Source organism: Aulonocara stuartgranti (genome assembly GCF_965226115.1).
Source record: "Aulonocara stuartgranti genome assembly, chromosome: 5".
Taxonomy (NCBI): Eukaryota; Metazoa; Chordata; class Actinopteri; order Cichliformes; family Cichlidae; genus Aulonocara; species Aulonocara stuartgranti.
In genome coordinates, this window is record NC_138943.1 from 25,536,861 (window position 1) to 25,552,806 (window position 15,946).

Sequence of the window (15,946 nt, forward strand, 5' to 3'; positions counted from 1 at the left end):
CCACTGTTTCAGGTGACATCTCCTGCACTGATGTCTTTCGCGAGTTTTCTCTCCTCGCGTCTCTCCAGCCTGAAAAGTTGAGAAGAAGGAGTTTACAGTTCAGCAGCTGTAAGAAGCCAAAGTGATCACTGCTGACCCCTCACTTCATCCGACCTCTCTTCAGTCACTTTGGAATCAGGCAGGAGACTGCTGCGTTCGATTAGAAGACACGTTGGTCCGCCGAAGTGAATGCTCTGGGAATGAAAAAAGAAAAGTCAAATTCCAGTAGGCACAAGTTAAAACTACAGCAGACTTGTAATAGTTGTAATATTCTCTCGTAAATAAACTTGGTCAAAGACAAACAGTTCTATTGCACTGATGTTTTAGCTGACTTACTCCAGTTTTGATAATGTTAGTCATCCAGCAGAGCTGACATTAACATTTGATGACCTTTAGACATATAACAACAAAACAATTCTCAACCTGTCCAACTAATATTGCATAGGGCCCCATTACAAAGTAAACTCAACCTTGGACCTGTCTGAGCATGAACAATGGGACCTGGAGCTTGAGTTGGATAGGACATCATGTAGATGCATCATCAGATTGGAATCTGGGGAGCCTGGAGGTTCGATCACTGTTCCTATTTCGGTTAACGGGAAGTACAATTTCTTTATGTGCAACAGTTTTTGGACAGATGGTCATATGTGCAAGGAATGTCCTCATGACTCTCAGGACCCGAGTTCTCCCCGGAGAACAGTGCAATGTAAGAGGTGATGATTGTTATTTACTGTAATTTTGAAAATAAATAAATAAATCTCAGGAAGCAGTTGAGCTTCCCAAACTGTGGGTCTCACACCCACACCAACAAAATAAAAAAATTTAAAAAAAAAACACAGATAAAATAATCCGGGTTTGACTGTGTTTGCTAATGCTTATGCAAATATTTCCACGGGCTTAATGACGCTCTCTATGATGAGTAAATGAAACTTGACCTTTAAATTAAGTGAAGTAATCCTTTAACATTTCTTCAGCATTTGTGATGAAATTTCTGATAAAATGATTTTAAGTGTTTTGTAACTGATGGCAGAAGTCAAATAAAAAAATCTACTGAAATTATTAAAGGTCTTGTGGAATGTTTTAGCGGACTAAACAATGGTTGTTGTTTAGTCCGTGTTTTGTTGCAAATCCAAATTTAAGCACCAGCATAAAGTACCGGGAGGCCCTCTGAGCCCCTGGCATCAGACAGACCGCTGTGTAGTGTGTCAAGTGCTACTTGGCGATTGACTATAAATGTAAGTACGGATGTTATGATTAAAAGACAGTTACTGAAGGGTGACCATGTTTGTTAGACGGTACTGGACTTCCAGGAGGATCGCGATTGGGCAGCTAGCGACAGTAAAGCACTTGCTAAGTAACGTTTCGACTGCTACAGCAGCGATGAAGAAGAAAACCGGAAGTGTAATTTTTCCTCCTGCTGGCGATAGCGTAAGCTACTTTGGTGTCATCGTCTTATCGGATTGGGGTTGGCAACAGAAATAACAACCTTATTTCGTGTCCAGCCACGAATACATATTTTCGTTGGGGTTTCTGGAGAGGTATGTGTATACTGCACATCCCGTAGTTACTAATAAAAGCGAGAGATGTCGCGGTCAGCTGTCGTTATACAATATACAATACAACTGTTCCTGCTAGTAGCTGCTAACATTAGCCGGTTAGCAGTGGCCTACGTTGGCTAACGTTAGCCACTTGTTCTAAAATGCACTCAAACAGGAACCGACACCGGTTAGCATTAGCAAAGCCACCGTGCCAAGCTAGCTTTCCTGAACTGGCTTTACTGATTAAAGTGTGGTGTGATTAAAGAGTGGTCAGACACATGCAGTCATTCTGTAGCTGAAGCTTGGTCCGTAATAGTTGTTTATTATTTAATTATCAGGCTTTATGACAGGCACTGAATGTGCCAGAAATGTAACGTTAGCCGCTAAGTAGCGGATTAGCCTCAGTCACATAAGTTGCGTTAAGAAGCCTTCCTCTTTATTAGGAAGTGATAATGACATAATTCTAGCACTGTTGCGGTCCACGTACTGCTTATTACATGTCAGCGTTTGTCCCCGTGACACCAGGTCAGTTGACAGTGTTTGTTATTGTCGTAATTTTCAATTACATGGGTTGACAGGGGAAGAAAGTTTAAAGTACAGTTATATCCGTTGTGTAAGTATTTGGAACACGATGCGTATTTTAACTTGAACGCAATACATACTATATTCCACTCTCTGCTAAATGCTTACTTTTTCACTTGGCGAGGCAGTGTTGTATGCATATAGCATTAAAGCACCACAGCAGTGCTGTGCATGAGTTACAAAACAAACAGTCACAGCGCCATTAGAGAACAATGAGAGATTGGATAAATTGTTTTTAAAATTCGGTGCTTTTTGTAAGATGTACTAATTGGACAACTTCATCTTTTAGGAAAACAGAGGCGAAGTAATCACTTGATATTTAAACTTCACTCTGCAGCCAGAGTTGAGCTATTTCTGCCTGTTTCTCCAGTTAGCGTTAGCATTTGCTAATAAATAAACAGAAGCCTGTACTGGTTACGTGTTGTTCAGTGTGAGATTTTACTGCCCTTCTCTGCTTTTGTTGTTGTTGTTAATTAACACACTGTTAGTCTTTTCAACCCGATTTCACTCTAGTTGAAACACATTGAACATGTTAGGAACCTTGGCCTTATTTTAGACAGTGGTCTTAGCATTCATAATCATACTAATAAGGCCAACACAACTGCATATGCAGCTTTCTAACAGTATAACCATATGTCAAAAAAAATTCTTATCTCAAACTGACTGGGAAATGGTCCATCCATTCATATCAACCAGGTTACTGCTGTATTTGCAAGATTATCCAAATCATCAGCTAGATAACTTCAGCTTGTTTGAAATTAATTGGCTGCCACTGCAATACAGAAATGCCTTTAAAATGCTTCTATTTGTTCCTAAAGCACTCAGTGGTTTGACCCCCAGTACATCTCGGACTCTGAGACCTCTCAGGTCATCAGGTGCAGGTCTGTAAACTGTTACCAGAATGAGATGAAAGTTTGCTGAGGGTACATTTTGTTATAATGGTTCTCTTCTTTGGAACAACCTTCCCACTGACCTGATGTCAGTTCCAACTGTGTCTACATTCAAAAACAAACTTGGAGCCTCTTTATTCTTGCAGGCATATGATTAATAACTTTGTGTTTGTGTGTGACTGTTAACGTATCTCTCTTATGTTGTTTTTATTGCCTTAAGAGATTGTAGAGCTACATAGTTTTAAAAATATTTTTATCTTTTGTGGCAAGCACATTTAACCTACGTGTAATGAAATGTACTATATAAATAATATTTGCAGTGATATGTTTAAGAGTTTATTAAATATTTAATAGTATTGATATTTAATAGGTCAGGTGACAGTGCTGGATGCAATGTTTTTTGATCTGCTCTAGTTGAAGCTGCAGTTACCTTTCACAGGCATATTAGGGTTAAAGCCTTCCGCTACCCAGAATGATTCATTCATTCAGAGTTCTTCATTCATTCAATCATTCAAATCTATGCAGTCCAGAGTTCAGATCCATAGTAAAACAGGATATGCTTTGATTTCCTAATGTAAAGGAATACATCTGGACAGTGATGTCAGTGTAAATCCAGATTTATGCAATTCACTGTTTTTGTTTTCTCACTGTTTATGTTCTCTCAATCATCAGATGAACAACAACGGGAACAAAAGAGCTCCAACTACAGCCACTCAGAGACTTAAGCAGGATTACCTCAGGATAAAGAAAGACCCCGTGCCTTACATTTGTGCAGAGCCCCTTCCCTCCAACATCCTAGAATGGTAAGTTCCTCATTAGTCAGGAAATATTGGGACTTTTTGACTCTTGAGGTCCAGCCAGGGAAGGGTGTTTAGGGCCATCGACAAAGTTTAAAACCTGTGAATATTCTGTAGAAAAATAATAAACTAAACATTTCATGTGTAAAATCAGGCTAGTGTTTTACACCAACAAAATTGAATCGTGGTTTCCAAGATGAACAGATGAAGAGAATTAAAACTGCATCCACTGCTATATACAAGTGAGTATTTAGCAGTGGATGCAGTTTTAATTCTGTTTTCAGAGCTTTAAAAAATTTACAGTGCTGTGTAAAAGTCTGGAGGCAGTCCTCATTTCTTTATATTTTGCTAAAAAAAAGTGACATTGGTGCAGCAATTTCTGAAACATGTGCAAACTTAAATGGAAATACAGTGTACAAGGCAAAAGTTTGCACAGTTCTGAGTTGAAAGGCTGAAAGTCATTATCCTTCACTATGTCTTGAATTCTTAGGCAAGCTTTTGTGTGCTTTCTTTTTCTTTAGGAATAGTTCTCAGTGCTTCTTGAAGGACATGGTGCAAAACTACTATTTTTATGACTTTTAAATTATGTTATTGTTGTTTTTTGTGTATTTGACTTAAGAAATTGGAAGAAATTGTTCATTGTTGCAACAGGCTTCTACAGAAAGTAGTGAGTAGGGCTGGGCCATATTATACCGTTCACGGTAATACCGGTATAATGTTAGGCAACGATAGGAAAATGAAATATCGCGATAGAATATGAGTAAAACGCGCGTGCGCAGTGCCTTTGTTTTCATACGCACATGGCCGATTGTTGAGTGAAACAGATGAACCAGAATTGGTTTGTAAAAATGGTGCAACTTCCGTGATGTGGAACTGGTTTGGTGTTTGTCCGTCAGATACACGACAAAGCACATTTTTTTGCAGAACATGCAAGCGGCCGTCGTTATTGTCGTATTTGTCGGACTAAGATGCTCTTAAATCTGGGAGTAATCTGGGTCCTAAACTCCGTATGTTTCAGGTCAAACAACACTGCAGCATCACTTAGAGTTTAAAAACTGTCTAAATTCTTTCATCTTTAATAAAACGATCAGCATTGCTGCTTTACCAGGTGTAACTATGAAGTTTAACTTCCAGGCATCCATTAAAACAAAATTTATTACATTTAACGGAGTTAGAAGTTAGCAGGAAGCTAGCGGAAGTTAGCTCGCTAGTTTCGCTAGTTACCTAAGCATGATATTGCATGTTCTGACTGAGAGATTTCTGAAAAAAATCAAACGTACAGCTCTGCTATCACTTCCAACATAAATGAAGACAGGAAACTAAACAGCAGTGACGTTTGTAGGGTTACTGAAGTTGGGCTAGCTGGTATATAATGATGTGCTACGTAATCGCTAGCGACACAGCTATGTTAGCATAACATAAACAGTGAAGCTGGAGGACGAACACTAACACTTTTCCACTTATAAAAGTTAACGTGAAGGTTCCTCATGGTTAGAGACAAATGCAATCGCATGGCAGGATGCTGTAAACGGACCAAACTTCAGTCAGGAGAACAACTGAGATAATCCATCCACAATACGAGGTTAGTCATTAATATACTGCAACAACATGGGAATAGAGCAGCTGCTAGAGAATTCAACATTAATGAACCAATGGTACAGAAGTGGAGGAAGCAAGAAGAATGAGTTTAATAAAGTTTGATTTATCTGACTGCTTTGTTTCGCTTAATGTGCCTTATAATCCCGTGCACCTTATGGTCCGAAAAATACGTACTGCACACTGCAGTTTAATGTTGCAAAGCACCTCTTTTTAACGTCAGTGGATATTATACATGGTTATGTTCAGGATATGTCAGCCCATTTCTACTGGAAAACTTTCAGCAAGGAATTTGCATTTGCACTGTTACATTTTTATAAAGCTTTAATGTACATAAAAACCAGCTTCTTATTTAAGTGAAAATAAATGGAAGGTTGTCTTTTTTGCGCTAGTAATGTTGTGGAGTTGTATTTTGTCTCGCATCAATTATATCGTCAGTTATATCGTTATCGCAAATTTTCAAATATATATCGTGATAAATATTTTTGGCCATATCGCCCTGCTCTAGTAGTGAGTCAACTAAAGAAGGGGGAACAAAATATGTTTTTCCAACAGGCTGCTAATAAGAAAGTCATTTCTTTGAAACCATGTGTGTACACAATACTGAGTCATCCCTTTTTATACTGGAATGAATCCTAGGACAGTGTTAAGTAACTTGACAAACAAGAAAGCAAAAGTTAAAGTGAGTGGAAAAAGCAACCAATGTTCAAACATTTAAAAACACGTCTGTAGAACTATTGCGTCAAGACCACTTTGGTCACGACAGAAAGACTGGTTCCTTGGAAAGATTTATATTTTTTAGAAGGAAAATGTATAGAAATGAGTGATGAGTAAAGACTGCACACTACTGCACCTCAATAGTGGCAAATACAGGCTTAGATTTGAATGATAATACTGTTAGCTCTATTTCTGCGGTAGAAGGAAACCCATATGAAGAGTGACACTGTACAAATTGTATATATCCCACAGACTATCCTAATGATGATCAGGTATCGTTTCCTGTAAAGCTATGAACAGGTTTTTGTTTTTGTTAATTTTGTTTATACTCATTTTCTTTCTATTGGGAGATGTCTTAAAAATCTAAACCAGTACAAAAAAGACGTATAGATATTGGAGAAAAAGTGCAATTGACCAAAAATGTTCTGAATACGTGACATTTAAATAATGAAAGAAATATGTAATTGAGCACTTTTAGCACTTAGCTAAATATTAGCCATATAATTTGATTAGCATTTCTTGAATGGATGTTTATTAAAGAAATTAATGGTTTTAAATAAAGTCATAATGAGCGCTGGAATGTGACATGGCCCTCAGTAGTGTGTTTAACTCTTAAAAGAAAAAAAATATATATATGATATTAAAAAAATATGATATTTTTATTGTAATTATTTAGACATTTGAGCGTGAGTTTAACATGATCAGTGCAGTACTGTGCAAAACTCTAAATTCACCTCTTGGTTTTTATATTTTGCTTCCAAGGAGCCAGACTTTCTTAACATTTTCAAAGTGGTCTGGAGCAGTAGTTCTCAAGACTTTCTGAACATTTTAAAATCTTTAGACACTCGTTGCTTTTTCACTTATTTTCAGTCCAGTTCTTGTTCTTTGTTTTGTTTTGTTTGTTTTCTTGTTTGCCTTTGTGTTAGACCAGCAGTCCCCAACCCCCGGGCCTCGGACTGTGAGTCGTTTGGTACTGGGCAGCGAGAGTTGAGGCTCAGGTGTGAAATGTATGGTTTTCAGGGTTTTTATCGGTTTTCAGCGTTATTTTGTTATCGTTTTTATCGTTAACTCTGTTTTCCTGGGTCTTTTCACGTGTGTTATGAATAAATCTTCTTTTTTTTGGTACCGGTACTAGTTTTATTTTGTTGTATTTATACGCGACACCTTAAAGGCCGGTCCGTGAAAATATTGTCGGGCATAAACAGGTCCGTGGCGCAAAAAAGGTTGGAGACCTCTGTGTTAGACCACTGAGTTAATGCAGCTAGCAGTTAATGTGTATTGTTGAGCCCTCCTGTGCATTTCTTCACTGTAGTTTTTGAATGGAACAGTGAGAGAATAAAAATCACCACCTGATATAAAGAGTAATAAGAGTAGCCTCAATACAAGGATTCACAAAGGTCAGCAAATTCCAGGTGGGAGACAAAACTGTTGGAATTGATGTGAGGGAAGGTGCGGAGAGGTAGAAATGTGAGGAAAAAATTAATTTGGCTCAAAAAATAAAAACAAACAAGACAACAACAAGTAAGGGAGCTAGGAGGGGGCAAAAGTCCCAGCAGTTTGTTTCTTTTGTATCTTGCATCATGTATGAAACACAGGCACACTAATTAACACGTAATTACCTTGTGGCTGCCATTGCCAGCAGCTGCCACTGTGTGCATTCGAGCATGAATGCTGGCGGCGGTGTTGGTTACTAGTGTCGGTTATGTTGAAAGGTCTACAAAGATTCATTGCAGAATAGACAACTTGGCAAAGTAGGCATTTTAAATCATATCTTAGGCGCTTTGTGACTAGCAGCCTGTCATTCATTCATATATCTATCTGTCTGTCTGTCTGTCTATCTATAAATTTAGATCTTAGATCACAGGATGTGAAAGATCTAAATTTTTTTTAAAAAATTGGAGGAGAAACAGAGTTTGATTCTGGGCCATGCCAGCAAGTCTAGAGATGACTTGTTTAGTCAAATCTGAAATAAGTGATTAACTTTTTTTGTTCCTCTTTTTCAGGCACTATGTAGTCAGAGGTCCTGAGAAAACCCCGTATGAAGGTAAGAAATGCTAAACACTAGAAAAAAACTTGTGTAATGTGTGAGTTTAGATGAGTTAATAACTGATAACATCACCGGAATGATCAGGTGAGTCTTTCTCAGGTTAGCTTCATACAGGTATGACTAATCCTTTGGGGGTCTTTTGCTTTTGATATATCACAGTGTTGTATAACATATATTTATATATGTCATGTCTAATTTATAGGTGGATATTACCATGGAAAACTTATATTTCCCAGAGAATTCCCCTTTAAACCACCAAGTATCTACATGATAACGCCAAACGGGAGATTTAAGTGCAACACAAGGTAGGACTGTAGCTTCTTATTGCGCAGTTAATTTAAGCGTTAAAGCTTTGAAAATGATTTAGGCTGCGTTTTTAGAACTTGGTCATAAATGTTCCCGTTTCTCCACAGGTTATGTTTGTCCATCACAGACTTCCACCCGGATACGTGGAACCCAGCCTGGTCCGTCTCGACAATCCTCACGGGTTTGCTCAGCTTCATGGTGGAAAAAGGACCCACTCTTGGCAGCATTGAGACCTCTGATTACACAGTAATTAAAACAGACTATCCTATTTGCAACATAATGACATAAATGACCTGTTATGTCTCAGGTATTTCATGTCTTCTTTCTTTTCTTTTTTTTTCTAGAAAAGACAACTATCAGCCCAAAGCCTGGCTTTCAACCTCAAAGACAAAGTATTCTGTGAGCTGTTTCCTGATGTAGTTGACGTAAGTATGAGGGCCTTTTTTGGGGGGGGGGGGGTTTGGGGAGGGGGGACGTTCATCAGGGACTGATTCCATCCTAACCTTCTCCTCCTCCTTTCTGCCAGGAGATGAAGCAGAAGCAGAAGGCCCAGGAGGAGCTTAACGCCCGTACACAGCCTCTCCCCTTACCTGATGTGGTGCCTGATGGAGACCCCCAGCAAGCCCACTATGGCCTCCCAGCCCTCAACGGTGGTCCTGCCCCACTAGGGGGTGCCAACCCCGCCCCTGGCCAGCAGCAGGCCAATCGTAACCATGGACTACTAGGTGGGGCTCTAGCCAACCTCTTTGTGATTGTAGGCTTTGCAGCGTTTGCCTACACAGTGAAGTACGTGCTGAGGAGCATAGCGCAGGAGTGAGAGGAGCCGGTGTTTTAGGGCAGCGCTCCCCTCCCCCTGCAGGTGAGCCAACTAGTGGACTCGATATTCTACAAACACACTACGTGGGGTGGGGAGGGATGTTCATTCCCGATCAAACCCCTCCACAACCACAACCTCCACCACCACCACTACTACCACTACCAACATGGACTTTGGAAGAAAAAAACTCAAAGCCCACCTAGCCAGGAAGGACTGAGGGGAGGAGGAGGAGGTGGGGGATGGACGGGAGTGGCTGTAGAGCCGGGGCCGGGGAGACTGGAGGGGTTTATTAAAACGGTTGTGATCTACTCTGTGCTTCTGTGGTTTATATCACTTCTAGAAACAAACTTGGCTCATGGGTTGTGGGAGAGTGTAGCTCTGTGGGTCACTTTGTTGCAGACTTCACAGCAGACATATTGATTTCCTTTGTGAAAATGAACTTTGCATAACTGGAAAACTTGTTTGTTGATTCTAAATTGTTTGCCTCTGCCAATCACTTCTTTAGAAAGCATTCCCATCTGCATTGTTTCCTGCTAATTCATTAGAGGAAATAAAATCCTCAGGGGATGAAGAGATGATTTGATCCAGCTCCAAGACTTGTTTTTGTTTTTTTGTTTTTTAAGAGTGACGTGAAGAGACCAAATACATACAGGTCAAGTTTCATGTAATCAATTTCCTCGGAAAAACCTCAAAGTAGTAGTTATGGTTTCCACTTTCTGTGTCAGGGGTGTTACGTCTTCTACTTTGTTTCCTATGAATGGGTTTGAATGCATTCCTGGTATACCATTCAAAGGCTGCCAGGCTACAGTGCTGGGATACATGCCAAGAATACATTAGTGTAATTTAGTAAAGGTTGGACATGATAATAAGGACTTGCAAGATGAGTCTGTGGCCAAAATAATGATGAATCCATTAATTCCCATCCAAGGAAGTATAAAAGGCAGATTCTGTGAATAGTGTAAGATCAGTAACTTTTAATAATCAGACACAATATGATAAAGAAGCGTATAGCAGCAAAACTATACGTGCACTTATATGAAAATGGGTGTTATAAAAGAAAGCTCATGCTTGTCAGTACTTGTCAGTTTATCTCACTGTCTGAGATTAAGCACCGGTGATGCGTCACTGACTAAGAGACTAGACAAAACTCCAGCCTTGATTTCTATTCATATATGAAGGCAGAGAGCATGAAGAAAACAAAAGTTGGCCTTTGATCCTGTGAAGCAGCTAAAGCTACACGGTCAGAGTTAGATGTTAGTGCAGATGGTCTCTCCAGTCAACCCATGAGCCAAGCATTGTCTGCACAAAAATAAACGGAGACAAGGACCTTTTAATTTGGCTTAGCCAATCAGTATAGCAGCAATCTACATAGGATTAAATGAGGAGACCCATGCAGAGAACCTTTTTTTTTTTTTTTGTTTCTGTATATTCCTTTTATTTCTTTCTTTTTTTTTCTTTTTTTTTAAATCATTTTTTCTCTTTGTGTTTTTGTTCTCTTTTATTTATAGAAATGTCCAGCTTGTCTGTCGTGGCTCTAAGGAAAACACCCAGTGATTTTTCTTAGGGCTGTGCAGTCAAACACACGGTCGTGTTAGTGGTGCTGGCTCACGCAATTGCTGATGATTTACTGTTGTGCATTGCATTTAGTAAAAGCTGGTTCTACTGTACTGCATCTAATCCTTCCACAGGAAGAAAACTCCGAAAGCAGAAGATTCTCTTGTTCGTTGCTCTTTTCTCGGCGCCATCTCAAAATCAGACCAACATGATGATTATGATGAGAGTGCGTTTGTGTGATTATACAGCAAATGCCCAAATTACCATGCTTCAATTAATCTTGTGTGGCATTGTCTCTGTTTTCATAGTAAAATGCAAATAAATTACCCTGCTCAGTGGGGCATTTAATAATAATATCTCCATTTGCTTAATGATGACGCAGTGGTTCAGTGGTCAGCGCCTCACAGCCAGAAGCTTCTGGGTTTTTGCAACTTCCTGGTGTCTTTCTGTGGGACGTGCCTGTTGTGTTTTCCCCTGAGTGGTTCGGTTTTTCTGCCAGCATAAACAAACGCATGCATGTCAGGTTTTCTTTTTTTTTTTAAATTGGAAGTAAATGCTTATGAAGACCTCAAAGTTTGTAGAGTGAAAAATGTGACTTCCATGTAAAGTTTTTTGAGGGTTTAGACTAAAAATAATACATAGGTGGAAGTCCATTCTCTGACAACATCACATGCTGTTTTTATCTGCTGCACAGATAAAATCAGCTTAACAGTTCAACAAAACTCAAGTTTATTTTCTCTTTAAAAAAAGAAGTCAAATTTAGGTCCTCGTAAAGTTTTAATAGTCAACAAATGGTTAATAAAACAACTATGAAAGATACGTGGACTTGCATGCCCGCACACCCTTTCTATAGAGTGAAGTTCCACAGAATGTTATTTACCTGAGGGCAAGACTTCCTTGGAAATGACACGGCCTCGTGATCAGGGAGGGCTTTAAAAAGCGTTCAACCAAACTGGCACAATACACCTCTTCTACACTCAGAGACGCAACGCTCAGCAGCAAACAAGCAAGTAAGTATTTCAAATGATTCTTAGATGATTTTGTTACTGAGCACCTGTTAAAGAAAAGCTGAATTTCTTCACGTTTCAGTTTTACATTTGTGAATATTTTATATTGTGTCTATTTTTCCCCTCCACTCACCTATTTTGTGTTTTTTCTGTATCGCAGAAAAAGCAGCCTTCCACGCATTGCTTATTCTGCATATCTGATACGAGCATGGTCACCGCCGAGGAGCTCGAGTGCTGCGTGTGCTGCTACGAGTATTCACGCAGCAACAGGATACCGCGGGTCCTCCACTGCAACCACACCTTCTGCGCCCCTTGTCTGGAGAGAATGTCCAAGCTGGAGGGTGCCATCTACACCGTCTCCTGCCCTCTCTGTCGTTGGATTACCTGCACCAGAGCCAGCTTGACTTTGCCAGGGGCTCTGTGGGTCAACACAGAAATCTGGGACCAGATTTCCACGGAGCAAAATCAGAATGAGAACCATTCAATGGAGGATTTAAAAGACCCAAAGTCGCTACTCATCGAGCACTCACTGTAAGTATAAGCTTCAGAACTGCGGTCCAGTTCCTCTGGGGTTTTTTGTTTTTGTTTTTTTTTGAGAGAAGTTGTAGTCTGTATCTTACCTAGAGATCTCAATAAATAAAATTTCTCCTCTTTCCTTTTAGACCCGTTTCACAGCATTCACGTTTGAAGTCCACACTCTTGAGGGTTTTCAGCTGCATGCCTCTGCAGAGCAGACACTAAGTGATTAACAGCAGGATTTGTACCTCTTACATGTTGTTTAATCGTAGACTGAAGTGTGCAAGACCGTAAAGTTTGCATGATCTGAGCTCCACGTAATGGACCTGCACACAGGGCTTCAGTGAGAGTTTGCGTCTTGTGAAGAGTGAAGGCCTGAAAGTCTTCCGTGCGGCTTGACTTTGTGTGAACTTGACTGTGATTTGGAAGGCACTGAATCTGCCTCCATTTAAAGTTGTGACTGTGAACCTTTTTGTTGTTTTATATCAGCAACAGCAAATGTACTAATGAAAAAATAAATCAGATCAGCACTGTTTATCTGAACAACGAAGATGATTTAAAGCATGATTTTTATAATATGATTTATTTTATAATGAAACTTTTTTGTCACTTTACCTGTTTTATACATTTTTAAGAAAACAGTGTCATTTTTGTTAATTTTTTTTCTATTATAAGAATCACAAAAATGAAGGGTTTTAACTAAATACAGTGAAATGCAAACTGTCTACTATGTATGTAAATAGCCGTCTGTGATACAAACATGTTAATGAACATCATCTGTGAATAAAGTGTTTGGAACTGAAGGAGCACATGTTCAGTTTTCAAATATGGGAACCGTTTAATAAATGTTCAAAAGTATCCAGCACTCATTGTTTTCTTTGAGACTCTACTGTACTCTGCTGTGTTTATTGACACCAAGAGCCAGCTATCTCTGCACATATGTTACTATGTTTCACAATCGTATAAAAACCTTAAATCATTAACCCTTTATTGACCGGTTCTTCAAATTTACCTGTAAAATGGGCCCGCCGGTGGGCCCATGGTCAATAAAGGGTTAACCATCGTAAAAATGTATCACCCTTCTATGCTGTATTCTTTCACACGTGTACAGGTCACACTGCTTGTGAGCTTCCTGTTAAAATTAAAGCTCTCATCTCCCCTATTGTCTCCGCTCATGTCAGTTCCTTACTAATAACCAGAGATGGGCAGTAATGCGTTACTTGTAACAAACGTAGCAAACCTCCGCCTACCCCTCTCCTGCTTTACAGGTAAAAATAGAGCATATAATTAAATTTTTGCTTGATGCATAAAGTTAAAAGATTAAAACTGATAAAACAAGTTTTAAAAAGAGACTTCCATTTGATTACATTTTGTATGATGGATTATTCAGAAAAAGTAGAATTGGGCTGAAAGATCTATCGCTTTATCACCTATTCAGGTTGTAAATCGTGTTTTTAAAAAGTAACTAAGTAATTAATTACTTTTGAAATTAAGTAATCTGTAAAGTAATGGGATTACCCTTTGGGGAAGTAATTAGTTACTGATTACTTTTTCAAGTAACTTGACCAACACTGCTAATAACAATCCAGACCTGATAAGACTTACACATGGGGAAAGAATTTACTGATCATTTTACCATTTTTTCAAGTTACTATGAATTTCTCCTCGGTAGTTTCAGTTTAGGAGGAATTTAGATACATGTAGGTAGTTAAATTCATGAATATGGCCGTTACGCCAGGCTGCTCTTTGTTGACTTTAGCTCTGCTTTCAATACGATACTCCCGGACAGACTAATAGTTAAACTGCTGGAAATCGGACTTCCTTCTACCACCTGCCGCTGGATCAGAGACTTCCTCTCAAACCGTGCACAGAGAGTTAGAGTGGGCCTCATCTTTCCTCACCCCTCAGCCTCAACACTGGCTCTCCACAAGGCTGTGTACTGAGTCCCCTACTGTACACACATGACTGTGTTAGTACCCACCCAGACAACGCAGTCATCAAGTTTGCAGATGATACCACCGTGGTGGGGCTCATCTCTGGGGGAGATGAGACGGCGTACAGAGCTGAAGTTCAGAGGCTGACAGATTGGTGTGTAGATAACAACCTGGACCTCAATACCACCAAGACAAAAGAACTGGTAGTTGACTTCAGAAGGAGGAAGTCTGAGCTGCAGCCTGTCAGCATCAACGGGGAGTGCTTTAAAAGGGTCTCCAGTTTCAAGTTCCTGGGTGTGCACATAGACACAGACCTCCAATGGCGCTCTAACACCTCTGCGGTTTTAATGAAGGCCCAGCAGCATCTCCACTTTCTAAGAATCCTCAGAAGAATGGACCTGAAGAAGGAGCTGCTGACCGTCTTCTACCGCTGCTCCATTGAAAGTGTGCTGACATATTGCATCGGTGTGTGGTTCTCCAGCTGCACCACAGCACACAGAAAGGCACTCCAGAGGGTCATCAATATGGCCCAAAAAAATCATTGGACATCGACTTCCCTCCTTGAAGGACCTGTACAGCACTCGCTGTCTCAAGAGGGCACGCAGCATCCTACGGGACTGCACACACCCAGGACACCGGGTGTTTAAGCTGCTGCCGTCTGGCAGGAGGTTCAGGCTGCTGAGGTCCCGAACAAATAGACTCAAGGACAGCTTTTACAACAGAGCAATAGGCCTGATCAATGTAAATAGCTGACCTGACTGGATACCTCCCTGGACTTTTTTTTGGGGGGGAGGTAACAACAGTAAAAACATTAACAATAATAATATTTATATTTATAACAAGGTGCAATAATGACTAATGTGCAATACAAATATACTTATTCTTTTTTTATTACTAAGTTAATATAGTGTGTGTCATATTATATGTAGTGCTGACGTAGGACAGTTTTCCAATTTCATTGTACTATGTATGACTGCGCAATGACAATAAAGAGTTATCTTAGAGAGAAAAAAAAAAAAGGAATGAATGAGGAAACGAGTCGCTGTGAATTTGAGGTTATTTTATTGGAAAACAATGAAATTGGATTACTTAGCTGAAACCTTTGTCCCTGAATTAGATCTAACAGCCTCTTTACTATACTATGTTAGGATTAAACACAGACGTTACAACACAAAACTGATGCAAACAAGGGGAAAGGAATTACTTTGGGGGAAAAAAAAAAAAAAGCTGATAATCCAAAGAAACCAAAGATTCACCTCCTTTAAAAATTCAAAAACACAGTGACTGCTGTTCTCCAAACTTTAGTATAGAAAACCTTTCTGAGACGAAGTAAGCTGTACATGTAAAGGACAGCTGCACCTCTGGGCGAGACATAGCAGTATAAAGATCTCTCTTTGAGACACGGGATAATTCATGAGAACGCTAAACTGAGACAGTTTGCATACATTTAATCAGTCAGTCCTTGTGTAGCACAGTGTGCAAGTTTGTTACAACTTCCTAGCAAGCATTTTCAGAGCGTCACAGGGAGAAAAAAGGAAAATCTCCTTTGTTATGGAGAGGCGTGGGAATTTGGGGTGAAATTTGTGTGTTTCATCTTCCCCCTCTC

At 39.7% G+C, this 15,946-nt stretch overlaps 1 protein-coding gene across 2 annotated transcripts; it reads left to right on the forward strand.

Annotated features, from left to right (window-relative positions):
* The first annotated feature begins 1,191 nt into the window (after positions 1-1,191).
* On the forward strand, positions 1,192-11,237 carry ube2j2 (ubiquitin-conjugating enzyme E2, J2). Of its 2 annotated transcripts, none has more exons than XM_082534986.1 (7): positions 1,192-1,274; positions 3,722-3,852; positions 8,163-8,203; positions 8,409-8,511; positions 8,620-8,758; positions 8,857-8,937; positions 9,039-11,237. In XM_082534986.1, the coding sequence occupies exons 2-7, from the start codon at positions 3,722-3,724 to the stop codon at positions 9,327-9,329; spliced, it is 786 nt and encodes a 261-aa protein (XP_082391112.1). In that variant the 5' UTR covers positions 1,192-1,274; the 3' UTR covers positions 9,330-11,237. The 2 variants fall into 2 exon arrangements, with proteins under 2 accessions (XP_082391112.1, XP_082391111.1); XM_082534985.1 differs by lacking the exon at positions 1,192-1,274 and adding an exon at positions 1,324-1,577.
* Positions 11,238-15,946: the final 4,709 nt, after the last annotated feature.